Source organism: Rhopalosiphum maidis, chromosome 3 (assembly GCF_003676215.2).
Source record: "Rhopalosiphum maidis isolate BTI-1 chromosome 3, ASM367621v3, whole genome shotgun sequence".
In the NCBI taxonomy this organism is placed as follows: domain Eukaryota; kingdom Metazoa; phylum Arthropoda; class Insecta; order Hemiptera; family Aphididae; genus Rhopalosiphum; species Rhopalosiphum maidis.
Genome location: NC_040879.1, coordinates 39,776,883 through 39,799,051, shown reverse-complemented (window position 1 = coordinate 39,799,051; position 22,169 = coordinate 39,776,883). Strand labels below are relative to the sequence as shown.

Here is a 22,169-nt window from a genome sequence, read left to right as displayed (position 1 = left end):
GGTAGTAGTGGGTGGGAGCCGTTTTAATGTAGGTCAAAAGGACAAGGCGTCCCCTCCGTTTCCTCCACTCACCCACTCACCCTTTCGAACGCACACCACAGCATCACTCTCTCTCACACACACACACACACACACACACACACACGAGCGCAGCGATTCTGCGCGCGCACACACTATACAAACTGGGAATGCATTGGTAGAGACCACCCTAACCTCAATAGTTCTCATCTTCTTCCCCGCTGCCTCACCCCGCGCTATCATCCCAAGCACCTTTAGTCTCGATGTTTATCCCAACTGACACGGTTTGGTTTGCCATCTTCCACCTACCCTCTCAACACACACACCGCCGCGCTAGGATTCTCTCGATCCCGCCGACCACGCTTTATCTACCAAATCTGTCCCATAAAGTTTTGCCCGTTTGCTTCGACGTGTCCAATAATAATGGTAATAATACGTTACACGCTACACCTCGGGTACTCTGTCTTTCTACTTATAAGTATCCTATGACTCGCCGACACGCCACTCTTCTCGTCTCGTTCGCAAACACTCCAAACTGCAAATGTATTCCATCGGTTAATCGATAATTTCCCTTTTTTATTTTTATTTTCATGTATATATGTGTGTATGTATGTTTGTATATATGTGTGTATGTATGTTTGTATGTAAGTATGTATGTATGTATGTATGTATGTATATATGTATGTATGTTTGTATGTATGTATGTATGTATGTATGTATGTATGTATGTATGTATGTATGTATGTATGTATGTATGTATGTATGTATGTATGTATGTATGTATGTATGTATGTATGTGTATGTGTGTTTGTATGTTTATGTATATGTGTGTTTGTATGTTTATGTGTATATATATATATGGATGCATGTATTTATTTTTCTTGCCTGCTGCTCACTTTTTCCACGGCTCTGCCTCTGTTTCTATATAATATACTATATTTTCTCGTACGTATATAATTATCTATACTCATACTTATCTCGTTCGCCGTTGAATATAGTGACTATTTCCTATTTCAAACAGGTCGTCTCAAACTTGATGAGATGGACGACGCTATGTGCTTGACGTCCAGTCGCAAACCACGCAGATTGCTCTTTTAATGTGACAACATAAATCACACGCGCGTCTTGGAAAAATATAATTGGCCATGACTTATTCATTAAAAGTGTAGTTAATTTTAAATTTAAACGCATATACATATAAATATTCTTAATAATAACCATTGGTAATTAAAATGTTGAAATTTATTCAATATGTTTATATAAATGTACTTATGCTCTACAAAGGTAAACAAATATTGTGAAAATAACTAATGAGCGTTCAAATGCGAACACTCATCATCCATAATTTAAAAATTACTATAATGAATTTTTAAAACTCTGTCAGAGTCAAATTGATGTATGCTTCAGGTTAACTACTAGTATATAAATGGAAAACAAAGTTTTCAAAAGTTTCTACGAAATAATTTGCACTTAAGATTTTCTTCTGAAAATCGAAACTTTAGACACCTATCTTCTGAAATAACTTGATGAATTCACAGAATACTCAGAAATAAGTATGTCTCAGATTTGCTTTTTAAACTTCCTAATGGTCGTATTTTAGACCAGAGTTTTGTGTATAAATTTAAACGTATAATTTAATACACAGTTTAATTGATTGAAATTTAAATTTTTTGTGGAATAAAGGGTCTTTAAAGTTATTTTAAACTGGGTGGTACTTGATGTGACAAAAAAATTCGTATGCTATTTCACTATGAGTAATATTCAACTACCAATATGATAATTAAGTTTTTGATCTATGTGAATGTTTGACAGGCTGTCGACTAAACGTGCTATATATTTTGTATATATAGCATATGCATATTCCGAATAAATCATTCAAATGACGACACAAAACCACCCATAACCAATTACATACATGTCATACACAGAAGACTAATTTTAATTAAAACTATATGCTTAAAAATTAATTTTGAATAATATTAGGAGAATAAGATGTATATTTTATAAGCCTAACGTTTAGTATAGATAGTATAAAATGTATTTCTTACGGACTTTGAAATAGTTTTATATTTATGAAAATTAAAAGCTATTCAAAACTAACCCTCCGTGAAAATATTGGAATTAAATGTAATAACATGACATTCTACATAAATCACCTAAAATATAAATTATAAATGTTCATAAAACAATTCATATCATAATATACCTGCTACAGGTTACTATATTGTTATGGGTATGATAATATGATTAATGAATAAAGAATTTTTCTTTGCCAGTAAAAATAATTTCTAGATTATTCTATTCAATATTAATAAACAGAAATGTTTAAAGTTCAATTTTTATTTAATTGTTTAAATAATATTATATTATTATACATATTAAGTTTACTTAAATTATTATTTGTGGAAATTTAAACTCATAACAATTTGATACAATATATAAAGCCATAACATACGCAATCTTGACGCCAACTTACAATATAAGTGCATACGTTATTTTAAATAATGTACGAGTACCAAGAGAGTTTGGGTGTAGACCATTCTCCTCCTAATCTTAATTTAAATTTCAACTTAAAAGCATTTTTTAATGCCAATTTTGCCTAATAAATAAAAGTTTTAATAACAAAAGTTTACAAATTTAGAATGCTCATAACTTGATTGAAATGAAATATTAAAATGGAGGAGGACTCCTAGGTAGATTCTTTTTGTTTTATCTTTACACTTGATAATAAAAATTTAAATCCACCCTTATATCTGTAATAATTGAAAATCACAGAGTAAAATGTGTAATTCTAAACGTATACTTTGGTATGTCATGCGGTGATGAGACAATGATAACTTACACATGTGGGTATAATATTCTATTTAGAAATAAATATAATTATATTTTTAAATCTATCATCTAGTTCTTAGTAAATATTATGAAATATTAGTATGGTAATAGATAATAATATTTTTCTCACATTATCCAGTTGGAATATATCACATTCATTTGCTTGTTTGTTGTCTACTTACTCAAGCATGTGTTTTATAGCATAACGCCATAAACAATATGCATATTGTATGCGCAAGTCAGAAAATAAAAAAAAAAATGTAATAATTGAGCATTGGACCCAATTTAGTCTTTATTATATTCCCGGGTACGTACCATGAAAGAAAATTCAAAATTAAAATGACTTCCAAATATACTAGAATAAAAGTATGAAATATCCAGAAGTTTTTTTAAACTGCAACTATAGTAATTTATATATATATATTAATTTTTATTGTAAATATTATATAAATATATTTTTTTTATTAAAGTTAATACATTACAAAGATTACAAAAGTATCAAGTTCTTATAAATAAAGAATATAGTAAGTTAACAAATAAAATTGAAAATTCATATTTTAATTAATACGACGGATTAAAATATTTAAATTATGAAGTATGTGGCTTTTTGTAAGACTATAGTTTTCAAAAACTATTTATCCCTTTTAATTATGTCTGTAATTTTCCTTTGATAGTTTATAAAATCGAAGTTTTGAAAGTTATATTAGTGTTTTTAATTAAAAAATGTAAAGAGTAAAAACTAACACGTTTTTTACTAAAATGTATACATGATTAAATTTTCTCATGTGAATTTTCTTTCGTTATAATTTTGAATATTTAATAAATATTATTTTTAACATGGGTACTATATTGATGGCTCAAGAGAATAATATTTAACTTGATTTAATAATTTAACAAGAGATTACGAACTCATTTCTTAGAATTAAAATACTAATTTAATAGATATAACTTTATTATACATCGTTGAAGTTGTACTTTTTATAATATTATTAACTAATTATAATAAACGTGCATTTTTGTCGGTTGGTTTATTCAATGAAACTATAAATGTTCATTGTATACAATATTATGTAAATAAATGTATAAACACAGTTTAATAACTTAAAGGTATAACAACTAAGCATATATTATGTATAATGTACTATTTATATTTGTTCCCTTTCATAAAATTATAATAACATTCAAATAATGTTAAAATATTATATAAAATCTGAACATCCCATACACCGGGTACACAATACACATTATTTTTGCATTATAAGAATTGTTATACCGACCTATACATTTTGTTATGTTATTAAATAATATTTAAATAGTATGCTAATCAATGAAATTCAAACATTTATTCTTAAAGATGCTTTAGTTTGACATATTTTTTTCCAATTGAATATATAATAAAAGAAGATGACAAGAATGGTATTGCGTATTGACATTATGTTACCATACAATATAATTCAATTTAAATTACGTTAAATAATAAAATCATAAGAATTTTACAATTTCAGTTCAAATTTTTATTTTAAACAGAACGAATAGTGGCTATATAGTTGACTGGGCCATTTACTCACCACAAACTATTTTTTGATTTAGTTTAAAAATTTGTAATAAGTGCTGATATTTTACTAGATAGTAAATATAATCTTATTGTATCTTAGACGAAATAAAATAGTAAAATATATTGTTTTGTAAAAAAAATAATAAAATATTTTCAGCAGATGTTTAACAGTGGACACTGGTATATAACATAATAAAATTAAGTTTATCATGGTAAAAGCAAAATATTATTTCTCAAATAATCAAAGTGATTGGTGAATATTTCAAGTCATTAGATTTGAAAAATGACAACTTAATAACTAAAGTCAATTTTGGTAAGGATTTCTACACCGTTAAATTTCACTAGTTTGCAATTGTTGGATAGTTTATTCTTACAGTTGATAAAACTACTGAAAATAACACATTTAAAGAGCTATCTTAATCGCATTTTTATTCAATAACCCGTTAAGTATATGAAACTTCTACTATTTGGGAACCAATCACTAACTTAATTAATTAATGTCTGCTAAAAAAATTACTAGAAAATTTTTTTTTTTTATTGATAGTTAATATTTGAGCTATAATAATACTTAAAACAATACAAAAAAAATATTTAAAAATAAAATTTCATCCTAGCACAGTGCTGTGAAATGGGAAACAATAATTCAGCAGGGAAAGGGTTAAATCATTAATTTAAATTTATTTATAAATTATGTAAATATTATAATTATGTAATCACTAATTAATTCTTAAATTTAAATAGTATTAATTCAAAATCAACAATTAATAAAATCTTGCGAACATTTTGAATTTAATAACTAAGTACATAGTTAGAGATAGTTTTTAAAATATTGAATTTACTTAAGCATATTACTTATAATACAAAAGTGAATTTCATAATATGAAAATAATATCTAAATAAAATAAAAATTATATTTTACTCGTTTAAAAAAAATTCTTCTATAAAATATTAACTGACCATACTCTTAATAAAAAATAAAACACGTAAAATATATTTTTGTCAACAAATAATGTTTTTGCTTTTTTTTTAAATGGGAGTTTAAAACTATCTTTAGCATTATGTAGTTCAAATAAGCAATGAATTCTACAAATCAGTTTTGAAATCAATAATAATAGTAAAATAAAAATGTAATTTAAGCTTCAATCAAATATACAAATACAGAAATTGAAATTGTATTATCAAAGTCACATATTATGATCTTTTTACTATATAGTATTATACATACTAAATTATATTCAAAAATCTGTATATAGGTATAATTATATATTTTTTTTTATATAAAATACATACTGTAGAACAAATACCATCCTTTTTACTCAGATTTGTAATTCATTATTAATTTAAATCGGTGAACAAATATTTCTCCAATTTATTGAATATAAATCAATCTAAATGAGTTTTCGACAAATTAATAGTTTTAATAGATTATAATTATACATTTAACAATATAGATTAGTGATTATTGGTAACGCGATAAGTGTAAGAATAATTTTTTTTTAGTTTTATAAAAACTATATTTACAAAATAAGTAAAAATTATTCAAAATAAGTTATTTAATTAAAATATTGTCCAATTAGAGTGACATCGATAGTTTTAAGATGTTTAAATGTATCCTTTTAAATTTTAATGTCCAAAGTTTTGAAAAGATTATTTTAAACTTGACTTTTTTTTCATATTACCCTAATTTTTAGCCATGAATAATATTTGTTTTCATTTTCTGTACCCACATCTATATCCATGACATGTGCCTATATCCAGTTTATATTGTATAATCAGTCATACCTAACAGAATAATTCATAATAATATCATCGTATAGTACAAACAACAAATAACATAATTTTTCTGTTGGAATTTGAAATACATGAATTAAAATATATTCTATATTTAAACACTTATGTAAAACATTTTCCGAGAACACGCAACCAATATATAAACGTTAAAAAGAAAATCAATGAATAAACAAAATAACAATCTCGTATAGTGATCTTATCTGACGAAGATCGTACCCAGACACATTTTAACAGTTTGTTTGCCTTCGAGGTAAACGGAGACTTACGCTTTGTGGCACGATATGCTTAAAACTTGTTTGACAACTTGTACACAAAAGTGAATATGAAAAAGATACCTACTCAGAGTCTTGCTGTACCTATTCAAAAGAATAAGGATGCTTATGAATTTCTATAAAATTAAATATGCCGCACATGTTATTAGAAAATGTTAATAATATACGTCTGTACATATTTTAGGTATATTATGTTAATTATTATTACGAACTATAAAATTTAAAACTAAATAAACTGCTAGCAAATCGATACTCATTGCCCACCCGCCACTGTAGTAATCTGACCGAGTAAAAAGAATACAAACAACAATAATGGAACTGTGTTTATATTTATTCAAAATAAATATAAATAGGATTTGATAATATGGCTATATGGGTCACCGGTTTTTATATTTATTTTTTTATAAAATCTGTATAATATTGATCGATTAAATGGAAAATATTCTTAAATTCATTGAGTGTTGAACAAAGTAGATTTAATATATATATATATACATTATAAAAGTGATAAAAGTGTCATAGTGATATTATAACAGTATTTATTATGTCACTCGATCGGAAATGAGCAAAAATGTCACTTTGGTTTATCGGGCTTGAAAATTACCAATAGTGCTGTATACAGCTTAAGATTCTACATTTTTATAATTATTATAAATTAGGTATTAAGTTTAAACGTTTTAATCAAATATGGTATACTTTTGCTATCCTCAAGAAAACAGAATTAAATCATATTTATTTTTTTTCAAAATATTAATATTTATTTATATATTTATTACTATTTAAATTAAAAAACGTATTAAAAAATAACAGAATTATTGTTGTTTAACTATATTGAGAAATATAAGTAATATCACAAAGTTAATCTTAAAAATATATAAATGCCATTACCGTTAACGAAAATGTAACTGCGAAAGCAATATTCTCCTGTTAAATAATGTTTGAAAAAGCAATACATTATTCTACACGAATATTTTATACTTTTATGATCAGATAAATCAATTAGCAAATACTAACACATAACGAAAACAAATGATTATTATAATAAAAGTAAACTTTTAAAATCGTAAAAATGATTAAATAGAATATTTTAAAAATCTGAACAAATATTCTAATTCGGGATAAACTCGCCCAAATAGATCAAGGGTATAATAAAAACTTGACCAATTGCTCATCAGTTATATACAGTTTAAAAGTTAATTTAAAATTCGTTTTTTTTCTCGGACACAATTAAATTAATAAATACAAAATTTAATTTATTTACAATTTATCGATAACTAATAATTTAATTATAATACACATTAAATAACGTATTTAATAGCTGTGTCTATCCATCGAAGTGGTGCGAGGGTTTAACTTTTATGCTTTTCACTTCTAAATATATTGATTTAAATTATAATGACATCATATAAAAATTTGTGATACATCAAGTTTCAATGTTTATTTCCTCAAAAATCAACCTTAAGCAAATTGTACTATTTTTGAATTAAAAGAAATAAAATACATAATCAACGTATTTTAGTAAAGAAACTTTAGAAAATTAGAAATAATGAGATAACATTAAAATTACAATGAATTCATTATGTGGGTATGTTATTTTTAATTTATAATTTTCACAGTATTTTTTATAAAAAATGAAATCTGAATTACATAGACTTAAAAAAATTCAATATTCATATTTAACATTATAAAATATCATACACTAATTAATTGTTCAATATAATTATGATTAGATCGTTTGTACTTTTATATTTTTTTAAGTTTTAATAAAAAGTTTCATAAAGTAAATTAATATACGTAATTAAAAGTGGTTAAAATTATACTGGAAAATGAATTTCAATATAATATCTTACACATCCTACTATCCACACAAACCAATAAGTTCTGACGAAATTAAGAAATAGAATTATTATTTTGAATACCATTTTATATTTTGTTTTTAAATAAATAACTATTATACGATTACAGTTAAATTAAATTAAATAATATTAGAAGTTTCCAAACATTAATAAGTAAATTTAAGAATAAATAATAATAAAAATGAATTAAAATAATGTATATTTAATCAATTTAATATAAATTTAAATATCGTATTTAATTAACTAATATGAAAAAAAAACTGAAAAAACACCAGTGTAATTAAAAAATAATATAATAAATAGATAGGACATTACATATTTCATTATAATATTCATAGCATATTGTTTTTAAAAATGCTTTATTTATTTAAATTTGATAAAACTTAAGACTCGCGAAAAGAAACATAAATCAAACCTTATATAACAATAGTCTAATCCGGAGACCTTAAAAATTGAATGAACGACTGTAGAAAAAATATTAAAAGTTTTCTCACTATTTAGATTATTATATCTACAACCGAAACCGGAAGAAAATAAAAAAAAAATAAAAATAATTAGGTCAAACAAAATGGGAAAAAATAGAAAATTAACTTTTACATAAAAAAAAATTTCATAGACGGTTGAATTTAAACACGTATATATACTAGCAATTCGCCATCACTTTGAAATTATTATAAAGAGTGTTGTTTTTAACATTTTTCCATAAAAGTTCAAAAGAATGAAATTATCGATTGTGCTATGTGAAATTGAAAAACTTTAGATCGTACTTAGAACAATCTGGTTTTGTAATATTAACATAAAAACGCACTTATTGCTTTTGTTCTATCAATTTGGGCGGAATAATAAAAAAATCCACATTATTTTTTTAACCATATATCTCTCAAAAATATCATCACTTATTAAAAAACCAAACAAGATAGAATACAAGGGTATAATAACATTCGTCTTGTTTCGCTCACCTGGGACTAAGATAGTGGTGTTCTTTAATATTAAATTTTAAAGGAATAAAAGAACAACGATTTTGGATAATAATTTCGATTTGAGCTTGGTTTACAAATGTTTATAAGATGTTTTGAATATGTGTGTATTAGTAATCAAGTTGTTTGTAAAAAAAATCCTGAATTTTAAATACTAATCTGAAAAATTTAAATGCATTAATAAAATGTTATATATACGTATAATATTGTATTTATAGACTAAATTTAAAAATAACACTTGTTATTAATATATAAATATTCTTTGGGTTCATACTATAATATAAGTTAATACACACATTGTATTTAGTATTTTAATAAGTACACAAGTATATAAATTATTGAAATTTTTTAAATTTTAAACATTTTTTTCTAATTCAGATTTTGTTTAAAAATAATTATCAAATCTCTATCCAAAACAGAATCTTATAGAAAAAAGTTGTTTTAATAATTTTTTTTATACAATATAATAAATAAAAAATTAACCAATGTTATTATATGAAATTTATATTTTTTAGGAATCTCGAGGAAAAAGGCCATTTAAAATATGGGATGGTTTTAGAAACATAAGGAAAAGCTTGTTGGCCTCCAGCTTAAAAGACTTAGAAATACGTGGTAAGTATTAATATAAATTATTAATTTACATCAGAAGCATGCATCTATATGAATTACCTTAGAATTACAAGAGAATATTATGTTCTTAAATTAAAAATTCTCAATAATTTAACAAACATGTTCAACTATTTTTTTTTATTATTCAAGTATACAATATTATTATCCATTAACTAGATTGTTTTAAACAAATTTTGAGAAACTTTTACTTATTCAAAGATTATTTCTGAGAATAAAATACTGTTATAAAGCTATTTTTAAAATTATAGCACAAAATATTCATAAAATTGTGACCATTCTTTATTTAATTATTATAAGCATTATTTGAATGTAAATTAAATATTTTCAGGTTTTTTGTGATATAATAACAAATAAATAGTTATAATATGTATATAAAATAAATTTAAACAAGGTATTCAATAGATATTTTATATTAATAAATAATAGTTATGTTTAAAGATGAATATTTTTGCAAAAGTTGCAATTCAGAAACATTAAATACTTAGAGTATTTCAACTGCTCTATTCATATAATTTAGTGTCACATTTATATATATATATATATCTATATTATATTTTTAATAACATATATACGTTGTTTTTATCAATAAACTAAATGGATATACTTAAATGTTCTTCTTTGAACACAATTTAAATGTTCAAATAATTATATATATATATTTACAATATTCAGATTATATAATTAAAATACCTGTTTATGCCATTGTGCGAACATAATAGGATGTTTCATATTTAAAATACCATACACCATGTACACTAAATAAACAAAACCTGTAATAAAAATGATTTGTGATTTGTAAATTTTGAATTTTAGTGTTCAAAACTATATTATAAATATAAATATAATATGTATTGTAATAATAATAAAAACAATAGTTAAAATTCCTAGATGTATTTATAGATTTTGAAACTTAGAATAAAAAATAGTCTACTAACATAAACAATTTTACTAATTTGAAATATTTTTAAATAACACATTATTAAAATCTATTAGCAACAATATAAAATTTAATTATATTATAATAATATAAACGAGTAATGATATTCAATAAGTTATAGACATAACTTAGACTTAAAAAAAAAATGATTAATAATTAGGGACTTATTAAATAGGGTCAAATTAAATTTTGTGTTTAAACTATATTAGTTATTAAATCATGATATCAATAAATCATACTAAAAAAAAAAACAATACATCTAATTTTCAAAGATTTAAAATTTTCATGTAATTGTAAAGATACATATATCACAAAATTGTAACATAATTCAAGGAAATTGGAAAATATCACGTTTTGTACGTTTTTTTAATATGATATAATACCTATAATATTATAAATCAAAATAGATAACAATAATATTATGTCATTCAATGCAATAATGTACCTATTTTGCCTATACAATGCGCCGGACAACAAATTTAGTTACGAAAATACTCCCAAATAGAATGCAAAAATAATACTATTATTATAAATAGGATGGGATTTGTATGTAAATACATATTTTTACTAAAACATGATAAATTAAGTATTGCAAATGATAAATTCATTTCAAGTGATTGGCAATAAGATAAAATATATTTTATTTTACATGTTTTTACATATTTTGTAAATTTTGACAAATTTGGTGGTTTAGTAGTATTTAGTATTATACATTTATACTTTGATAATAGCACTCATAAAAATTGTAAGTATATGCATTTGGGAAATAAGTATTAGTTAAATATTAATAACTTGATTATAGTTTATCTTATTTCTTTCTGTTCGACAACCATATATTAATGATCTTAGATTAAACTTTATATTCAACAATTATTAGACAAAATATATTTACGAATTTTCAACAGTGTCAGTACTTAAGTTCGCATGGTTTTGAAAATATCTTAATATTTTGTATTTTTTAAATTAAATTGATTAGAAATTAAAAACAATTAATTCGATATTATTCAAAAATTATTCAAAATTTTATTTTAATTTTATACGTTAACATAATTTTAAATTTTTCTTATTACATATTTTCTATTTTATACTACATATTTTTGGTTTTTTATTACATATTATTCCTAGTCCTAATTATAAATGTTCAATCAAGGAAAATTGATTCATCACATTTTAAATTAATTCTTTACTAATGTTGGTTGATTATATTATTAAAATTTTATTTATTTAATTTAATTTTTAATTTTTAAATATTGTTCAAAAGTTATTCAATAATTTAATTTCTTTGTATAAAATAATACTTATCTAATTAAATAATTTGATATAATATTAATGTACCTTATATTATTATTTTAAAATCATAGAATAACAACTTTAATGAGTTTTTATTAAAAATTAGTTATATGGTTAAAAATATACACTATTTAACAAAACGATTACATTTCAGTGCTTATTTTTTAGAAAGGTTTTTAACAAAATATCAGAAAAATAATTAACAAATAAAATATAAAATTATCAAACAAATATACATTTTTCGCTTCATTCGAAATCGAAAATAGAATTACTTAAATTCTTCCACTAAGCTGTATTCAAATTCCTTCTAAGATTATATATATATATATATTATCATTTTCTCATATAAATTATTTTCGATTAGCATTTTTCACTTGTATTTAAAATATTTAAAATTTATCATTATATTATTTAAAATAGTTATGGAAAAAACTTAAGTTAAATCAAATAAAATTTAAAAAAATGGTTTTTAAAGCATTTTCAATGCTGAAAATTAAAATTATATACTTTAGAGGAACCTTTAAGATAATATCATATTAAAAAATATATTTTCGTAATAATTATAATATTTTTAATTATCTTTTTGGAATTTAAAATAATTTAAAGTTACGATATTATATTATAATGATATTTTTTAGTATTTATCTATTTATAGAACTGAATTTTTTATTTTATTTTTCATTTATTTACAGAGACAAATATTTAAATATCGATTATTAAACAATTAGAAAAGTTTTATAGGTCAAGATAATGGGAAGGTTATACAATTGAATATTAATAAACATTTAACAACATACACATTTTTCTAAACTTCTAATTTAATCCCGATCAATAATAAACTAATTCCTACATGTACATATTATATAGTTTTCAAAACATTATTCTATTTCTAAAGAATAAAGAAAATTAAAAAAATTATTGCATGGAAATGGAAAATGTAATTTTTTGTTCAAAGCCAAAATTAAAAAAATGTTGATAAAAAATATGAATTTCTCATTGTAATACTAACAATAATTCCAAATTAAAGTTTCTTATTCGTAGATTGATACGCTTACTACTTACAATTCTATCTTGCTTACATTATTAATCAACTATTATAAAATATAAATATTTAATTTTTGCAAATTGATATGAGATGGAAATGGATTAAAAACTTAAAAAGAGGACGTTTCAATCGCAGAAGTGATATAAAGTTTTAAATTATTCACTAATTCACACTAAACTAGATCAAAGAACATATTGTACAGTAGTATTAGTTACAGTTTTTAAAGAAATTCATTGCAGTAAACAATCAGTTGTAAGAAAAAACAAAGAGATATAGAACAGAATAGATATATTATATTAAGTAAAATACTCATAGTACACACTGCAGTATTGCATAATATATTATAGTAACTAGACTAGAGGTTGTATTACTATTTTTCTGTTTTATAGTGTATATTTAAATAGGTAAAATAAACAGAAAAAAAATTCTTGGGAATAGTTTTGAACGAAAATACCCTCCTGAAAATAACAATTTCGATCGTTTGATGGAATTGAAAATTTCGATAAAATAAAAATTATAAGCCTCTGTAAAATACATCTCCGCCGTATGTAATATAGTCAACCCTCTGTAATTCAAAATTCGTTGGAAAAAATAAAACATTGATCATTTCAAAGTTAACAAGAAATATAATAAGTATGATGACAGGTTGATAGAGATTTTATTTTCTTCTTTTACGATACTGGTGTTTTTATATTACCAATGACGGCATTGGACTATTATCGACTTTAAGAAAAAAATTATAAAAATAAAATGTCAAAGTGTTTTAGTATTTAAGAAAAATCAAAGAGAATTCAAATAGTTATTATTTTTAGGTATATATATATATATATATAAATATTATACATAATTTATTATCTTATATTATATATATAATTCCTTATGAAGTAGTAATTTAAAAGTAATACGAAAGTTACATTTACTTATAACTATGATTTGAACAAGAATATTTTATTAAAATATTTTAAAATAATTTAAATTAAATTAAGGTTACAAAATTGGCTTACACATTTCATTTGCAACAAGTTATTTTGTTGACGTATATTTTATTCCTGAATACTTTTATCGTGAATATATTTGAGATTCTTTTCATATTTACCTTAAAACAATCAATCATAAAATTGAATATAACTAATGTGTATTATTTAAACTAAAATTAATTTTATAAAACATTAAGTATACAGTGAACATTTTAACATAATTGGTATTTTATAATAAATTTGGTCAGTATATTTTATAAAATAAATATTACGTAAATGTCGTAAATATACTTGAATTTTTAACAAACACTTACGTATACCAATTCACCATAAATTTAATCACTAACATTTACTTTGTAAAACATCTGAACTTACTAATAAAAAAATATTTTTACCTACTTAAAATAGTGTTTCTTTAAACTCAAGTCTATATCTAATGAATACAAGTTTTGTTTAAGTGACAAATGTATTATTGAAATTTAAATACCACCATAATGGCGATACATATGAGTATAATAATCCATTATAATATTAACATCCAATTATTTGTATTATTTTCAACGCAATTCACTTAATATCGAAATCTAATTGCATGAAACGTAAATGTTCTATTAAAAAGTACTAAATTAAGTTTTCTTGAATTTAAAAAATATATTTTTATTATTTAGTAGCGTCTTAATACATTTTACACTATAAATTATGCATATTATATTATTGTTGTATATAATATAATAATCTTCACACGCAATAGTTATGACTTATGAAAATATATCATACTATAGATAGTTTGACACAAGTTAATAATTTTTATTCACTTTTTTTAAATCTTTCAATAACGATGCATATTTTGACAGGCAAAGAGAAACTGAATATCGCGCCGAACGAGTCCGTTAGATTGGTACTCGAAACTGACGGTACACAAATCGAAGATCCCGAATACTTCAAAACACTGCCAAACAATACAACTGTGTTATTGCTCAGGAATGACGAGTACTGGTACCCAGCTGAAGTTGATGCCATTAAAACAGGTAATTATGAATTTTATAACTTATATAATCATTATTACTATTTGTCAATAATTTGCATAACTATCGAAAATCGCATAAACCAAACTCAAATTACTCAACCAATTAAGTACGATATGTGCGTAGAGACTTCAGAATATTGTGCATGGACCTTTCGACCACCACGTCATAAAGAAAGTGTTGTATTATATGTATATGTAATCATTATGAAAATAATAAAAATCAATTTTTCATTTGAAAAAAAAAATAACAGAGCTCCATTGACTCTAGAGTATAAAAACTTAAATTAAATCTGATACAACCGAGTGTAATATTAAGTTATACTAATCAAGAAAATACATCGTATAAGTAATATTCGTCTAAAATGGAATTTACCGGTGCACGGGATAAATTATACGGTCTACAAATCAGTTTAATAAACTTTAACTCAGTTCTCCCATGGCGCACTCGCATATTATCTGAATAGCCTGAATAATGCAAAAGATGAAACTACGATGGTTTATTCGTTTGTATGTGCGATGACTAATAAACAATGTAGTATAATATTTTCTCATACAAATACATAATAAAATAAAAAAAAATACAAACAATACATTTAAGACTGAAGTTTAAGTTCAAAACTATAATTTGTATTATAAATAGCATCAATAAAAGTGCAAAGATTAAATGAACAAATCTAATTCCAAAAGAGCTTCTTTATACGAAATTATTATTTATTGCATTTATACGTTTTTAAGTTCCATAATAAAACTGTCACTCGTAGATGTAAATAAGTATAAATATTATATTAAATTATTTAAATTATGAACAAATTACATTCAACACAATTAAATAAGTGGATTTTAACCAGTATTGTATGAATCTAAATAATTGTGTAACTGTGTTATTTTTTAAATTTTAATGTTATTATGAATACAGGTATTTATTCTTTAAAATAAGCAATTGTAATAATAAAATAACTTTTACGAACTGAGTGAATTTAAAAAAATATATAATCATGAAAAGTATGGGGATTTTTTTTTTTTTTAAAGCCACAATTGTTGTTATAATTAAAGTACTCTTGGAGCATGTTAATACATTTTTTTTATCAATTAATATTAATTGAAATAAAAATTATACTCGTACTATAAATAGTCTGTGGTATTTGTATACATAGTAAATACTAACTATTAGATATTAAATTAAGCTCAATACATTGGTTTTAAAATGATGAATAATATATTATTTATTGTAAAAATACTTACTTCAATTTTCCACTTTTAGAGGTTTAAAAGTAAAAAATTCTACTATGTTATAAAATCAAGATAAGCCGAAAAAAATATGGAAAAATAAAAAAATGTACACACTTATTTTTAACAAAACAAATTTTATTATTTTATTGTAATTAAAAAACTAATAAAAAAATGATATTTGAAATTGTTTCAAGTATTTATAATACAATTTTCTGGTCATGGTATAATTTTTAAAAATAATTTAACATTTTGATCTATGTATGACTATTTAAATTTTTCATTTTTTCTAGTTATTTTTATTTTAATGAAAAACTAATATTTAATTGATTTATATGTTTGGATATATATATATTTTGTTAATGAAGGTATATGATTTTCCGGATTAAGTGATTATGCCTGCTAATTATACATGTATTCTCACAGTATTTTTTTAGAATTAATCCATATAATTTTAATATTATGTCATAAGTCTATGAATAAAATAATTAAAACATGTAAATCTGCTGCAATCGCGCAGATAACCCATTCTCCAACTGAAGTTACTCGAGTTACGGTTTAAATACAATTTATGACCGATTCACGCAACTAAATTACTAAGACCCGAACCATCGAAGTGCGTGCCCGAGTTTTATAATAACATAAATAAATACATGTACTTACATTTTTTAACATACCATGGTATGACATGTTTTTTCCTTGTCCTAAAAATAATAACATTATAATTATAATTCTAAATAATGCCTATTTTTTTATGAAAAACATACATTTAATAAAAAAAAAATATCACTGCACTCAGAACCTAAGTCTATGCTCTCATCCCACGTGTTTGTCTTAACAACATTACAACTATATTAGTTGCTTACAAAATAAAATAAATCTAAAATCTAAAATTCAGCAGTTTTAAAATACATTTTTGGTATATAGTTTTTAACATTAGTCAATGAACTGAAGTAAGAGATTTTTTAATAAATATTTTGAATTAATGAAAATTAATCTATTTAACAAAAGAGTATTTTTAATTTCCAGACCATTTATTAAATAAATATATTAGATTTATATTTGAATCGATTCTGCCCATTCATAAATCATAATATGTGGACTAACTTTTTTGTGGATAAATTATATTATTCGAAATTAAATTAAATGATTCATTTCGCTCATCTAAATCTATATTAATTCAAGAAAGCGATTTTTCTGTTGTATAGTAGGTATGACATAATATTATTAATAAATTAATGGGAAAAATTGATTCCTAATGAAGAGACTATCTAACTACAAACGCTTATCATATATGTGTAACACTGATAACATGTATTTTCAATATTTTTAAATTACTGTAAAAACGACTTATGAGAAACATTATGTCAGATTGGCTAACCTTGAACCATGAAACAATTTTCAAATAACTCCTTAGAAATAGATTCCAATTCTTTTAAATATTTTTAAAACAATTATATTATAAATAAAATATAATAATATAAGTAATGATCAAAAGCTTCTAACATGTATAATACTTGTTTACAACAAAAAAAATGTTATTATTATTTTTATAAAACAAAAAAATACTAAAAATCGATAATTTTGAATAATATCTTTTATGAAATTTAGTCTTAATTTTTGAAAATATCAGTGTAATAGAAAAATATTACTTTAAAAATGAAAGAATAATTCAAGTTTATTGATTAATATTTTTTAACTAAAACGTATTAATTAGTTTAATTAACTCATTCAGTAAATATATCGTATTTCTAGTTTAAATATCCGTTTTAATATTTATTTAATATTTTTAAAAACTAAAAATTTTGAATTTTTAAAAAACGAAATAAATTTAAAATCTAAAAATTATTTACACTTCATTGAGCTCAACATTATTAATACCATTATTATAATCAGTTTATTTTAATCTGTAATTGGAGAATTATAACGATTTAAAAAGTTATATTAAAACTGGAGGAAAGATGTTTCTGTAAATTAAAACGTCGGAATATTAGGATGTTGAAAAATGGAAATGTTTTAAAAATCTTAAAAACTAAAATAACTACTTTACAATAAACTGAATTATCTTATAATTGGAATTAGGCAAAGTAGGTATGAACTGGACCGAATGATACACATGGGGACAGTTTATAACAATTTAACTACAATAACTAATATAATAAAATATTATCTTTTAATATTTTATAATATGACTTCGAAAACAATCGTTAAAAACCGGCAAACCGGCTGCAATCACACCGATAACCTAAACGGCTGAACGGGTCACAGATAACCTACCGAACCTTATACCAAACATTGATACAAATTCTATTCAATTTTATGCCGAGGCTACTGAAGGTTATGGTGATATTGTTCGATCAAAATATTTCACCTATTCACATAACCAAACTACTAGGGCCCCATCCGAAAAAGTATGTGCCAGAGTCTTAAAATATTGTTCGATCTATCTATAAGATCTAACTAATAGAAAATTAAAAATACTAATTGATAAATATAATATCAATTTTTATTTATATTTTTTAATAAATATAACCAGAGTTTTTATCAATACTTTTATAATCATCCTTCCATATTGAATTGCGAGTACAAAATTAAAAACATTTTAAAAATAATATTCAATATTATAAATATAATATGAATTTGCAAATACTACAACTATATAAACTAAATGTTGATACAATAAAATCATAAGTAAATAATAATATTAAAAATGAATTTCATTTAAATTATAAACCGAGTAAGTAAAAAAATAAAAGTAAAGTATAAACATTTTCGTTGGCGTTAATTTATTATTTGACAAATTTGAACATGAATGCATTATTTATAAACATTATGTACAAATAATATATAGCATTATATTGTGTACCTAGATACTTGGACGTACCTATAATAGTTGAGAGTTCTAAACTCAAAGAATTTTGTTTTCGAAAATATTACTAATCATTTCCTTTGCAAAAAAAGCGTATAACTTGTATAGAGTAGTGGATTATCGGGTTATTGAAAAATAAACTTATTTTGATTTGTAATAAATCAATTACGATGCGTAATAATCTAAATCACTAAAACAAATCAATATAAAAAGGTAATTAGTATTATACTGGCAACACGTAGGCCGGAGGTCCGACATATTATGTTATCATAGACATTATGTAATATTTATTTAAAACCCTTCACGCGGGACTAGCGTATATATTATACACGAAGTATTATTATTTTTAATTTAAAAATAATAATTAATCATCGCATTCAAAAACGATTATGAACTCAGCTTAGTTTCTGATAATTATTTCAGAACGTAAACAGCCATTATACATCAAAAAAAAATGTATAAATCAAGATTTTAAAGATACGTTGGATACTATGTTTTATATTTGTCTTAAAATATAATTTACTGCAGTCAATGTAGCTTAATAATAAATCACAGGGGAAATTTTAAATTTATAGAATTAGTTTTTTTCTTAAATAACGCAGCAAAGTAACCAAAAATCGATTATTTTAATCACCAGTTCTTTTTTAGTTTATTTAACTGCGTTCTGAAAACAAAAACGACTAGAGATATTCAAACGCTGTTTAAAATAAAAGTACTTAGACCACTTCTGTCAACAATAAAAAAGAAACTGCAAATAAAACTTAAAATGATTAAAACATAAAATCCATCAATGTAAACAATAATACATTTATTGCTGCACTCGGCAACTAAAATTGACATTAGGTATATTAGGTATATTCTAAATAATGATTTTGAAATACATTACACAATTTACACATATAAATGGAAAACGCAACTATAATAAACTATTTATATTTATATAAACAACTTTTGTGTTGATACCACCGTTATAATCGCTTAAGATATGTAGAGAAAGACCAGGAAATTCGTCTGTCAAATCAAATTTGAAACCCTTTGTAGCTACCGTACAGCAGTTTTTGGTGCGTAAATGATTACGTAGACAGTCTCAAAGGGGTTTCTAAACGTTCCAAACTCTGATGTATATATTTTTTTAAGTTATAAATGTTTCACACCATCATTTCTATACATTCGCACGTTCGCATGTTACAGTGAAATAAAATAAATGTACCACCACCCAAAACACGCGCACAGATAATATTTAGATAAAAAAAAACTCATTCTTCGTGGTTTAACGGATGCGCCAATATTGCGACACATGACTCTCATACAGGATGATTCCCCAAGCATGCACGTTTTTCTTTTGATGATGGATTTATTCAAATTCTTATTTTTTAAATGTATAAGTTTCCCTTAGAACCATAGTTTCAATCATTTAAATTTACCAATAACTTATTATTTATTTTATAAATTTTTAGTTAGATAACTTTTCAAAATGTTGATAAACGTAAATCAAAATTCAAACAATTAATTACATAGAATTTTATTATAAAGATTTGAAAACTGTAGTAATTAATATCAATCTTTTAATATTTCATTAATTTTAAAAATTTTACGAGAATGTTTATTACTACATCCAATATTAAACCTATTTTATAATATTTTTTAAAATCCTTGGTATATACATTTTAGTAACTCTGAGTTTAGAAACTACCTCTTAAAATTTGGAAATGGATACATCGACATTTTCAATAAAAAAACGTCTACTTTTCAATTTACAATTAAAAAAAAAAATTGATACACTTGAAAAAATTTAACTTGTATATTATAGTCACATAACAAAGCTTAAATGGTAAACAAGTCTATAAATTTGTAAATTATACTATCCTTACCCGTATAGTTGGAAATTTTGAAAATCTAAATTCGAACAGAACATCGTGCTTTGTGATTCGTCTTATCGTATTTAATTACCTATATATTAGTAAACCGGACAAGCAAAAATGTTACAGCGATTGCCGCAATCCCAAAAATCGTCTGCGAAACGATTCATGCACTGGAATTGCAAGACGAGACACCGTCGTGGAAAATAATGGACAACAAAGGTCGAGTCACCGTTGTGTTGCACTGGGACCATCGCAATCAAACCTACCGCGGTACTAGTAACAGCGGTGGTATGGACACGTCGCCGTCCAAGAAGACGATGGCGCATCAACAAAACGGCGTCGGCGGTCTGCTGATGGAGAACAACAACGGTCCGTTAAAAAGAGAACCTGCCCAAGCGTTCCAACAACAGCAACATTCCATGCCGACCATTTATCGACACGGTACCACGCCTCAGATCACGGTCATCCATCACGATGCCATACCGCCGTCAATGCACGATGGTTCGAGTAAATATAATATTATATAATTTAATTTATGATAATCTATTTGAAATCTTTAAAATGTAATAATAATAATTTAAGGGTACCTAGTGTTATAATATTATGTCATTATTACCTGCCTATGATTATTGTAATATCTACATATAGGACGTAAATATATACGTTTAAATGACGTTTATGACTCGGCTAAATTATAGCGTCTCGTTCTAATAATATTTTTAAGTCATGTGCGTGGTTTTTCATTACCTAGTTATTATAAATTACAAAACTTGCTGCTGTTTAATAATATCTTGGAATTAATTTGTTTAGGAACATGAAGAATTCTAGAAATCCGAAATAATTTTCTCGGAATTTTCACTGTTGTACGCATATTTGACATTTTCTTTCCTTTATAATCACTTTTTATCATTTTACAAAAATATTAACATCTCTTTTGATTAAAAAGTTATTCTTTGATCACGAAAGCCGAAGTTATTATCATTTCTAACGAAGTTTTAGAACAT

At 23.6% G+C, this 22,169-nt stretch overlaps 1 protein-coding gene across 1 annotated transcript in view; it reads left to right on the top strand.

The window, feature by feature from the left end:
• The window catches only part of LOC113551883, a 79,839-nt gene that overhangs the window by 48,276 nt on the left and 9,394 nt on the right, over positions 1-22,169 (top strand). Inside the window, exons 3-5 of the mRNA XM_026954435.1 lie at positions 9,817-9,913; positions 15,035-15,208; positions 21,292-21,672. Of these exons, the coding sequence (XP_026810236.1) occupies positions 9,817-9,913; positions 15,035-15,208; positions 21,292-21,672 (652 nt within the window). The remainder of the gene's footprint in view (positions 1-9,816; positions 9,914-15,034; positions 15,209-21,291; positions 21,673-22,169) is intronic.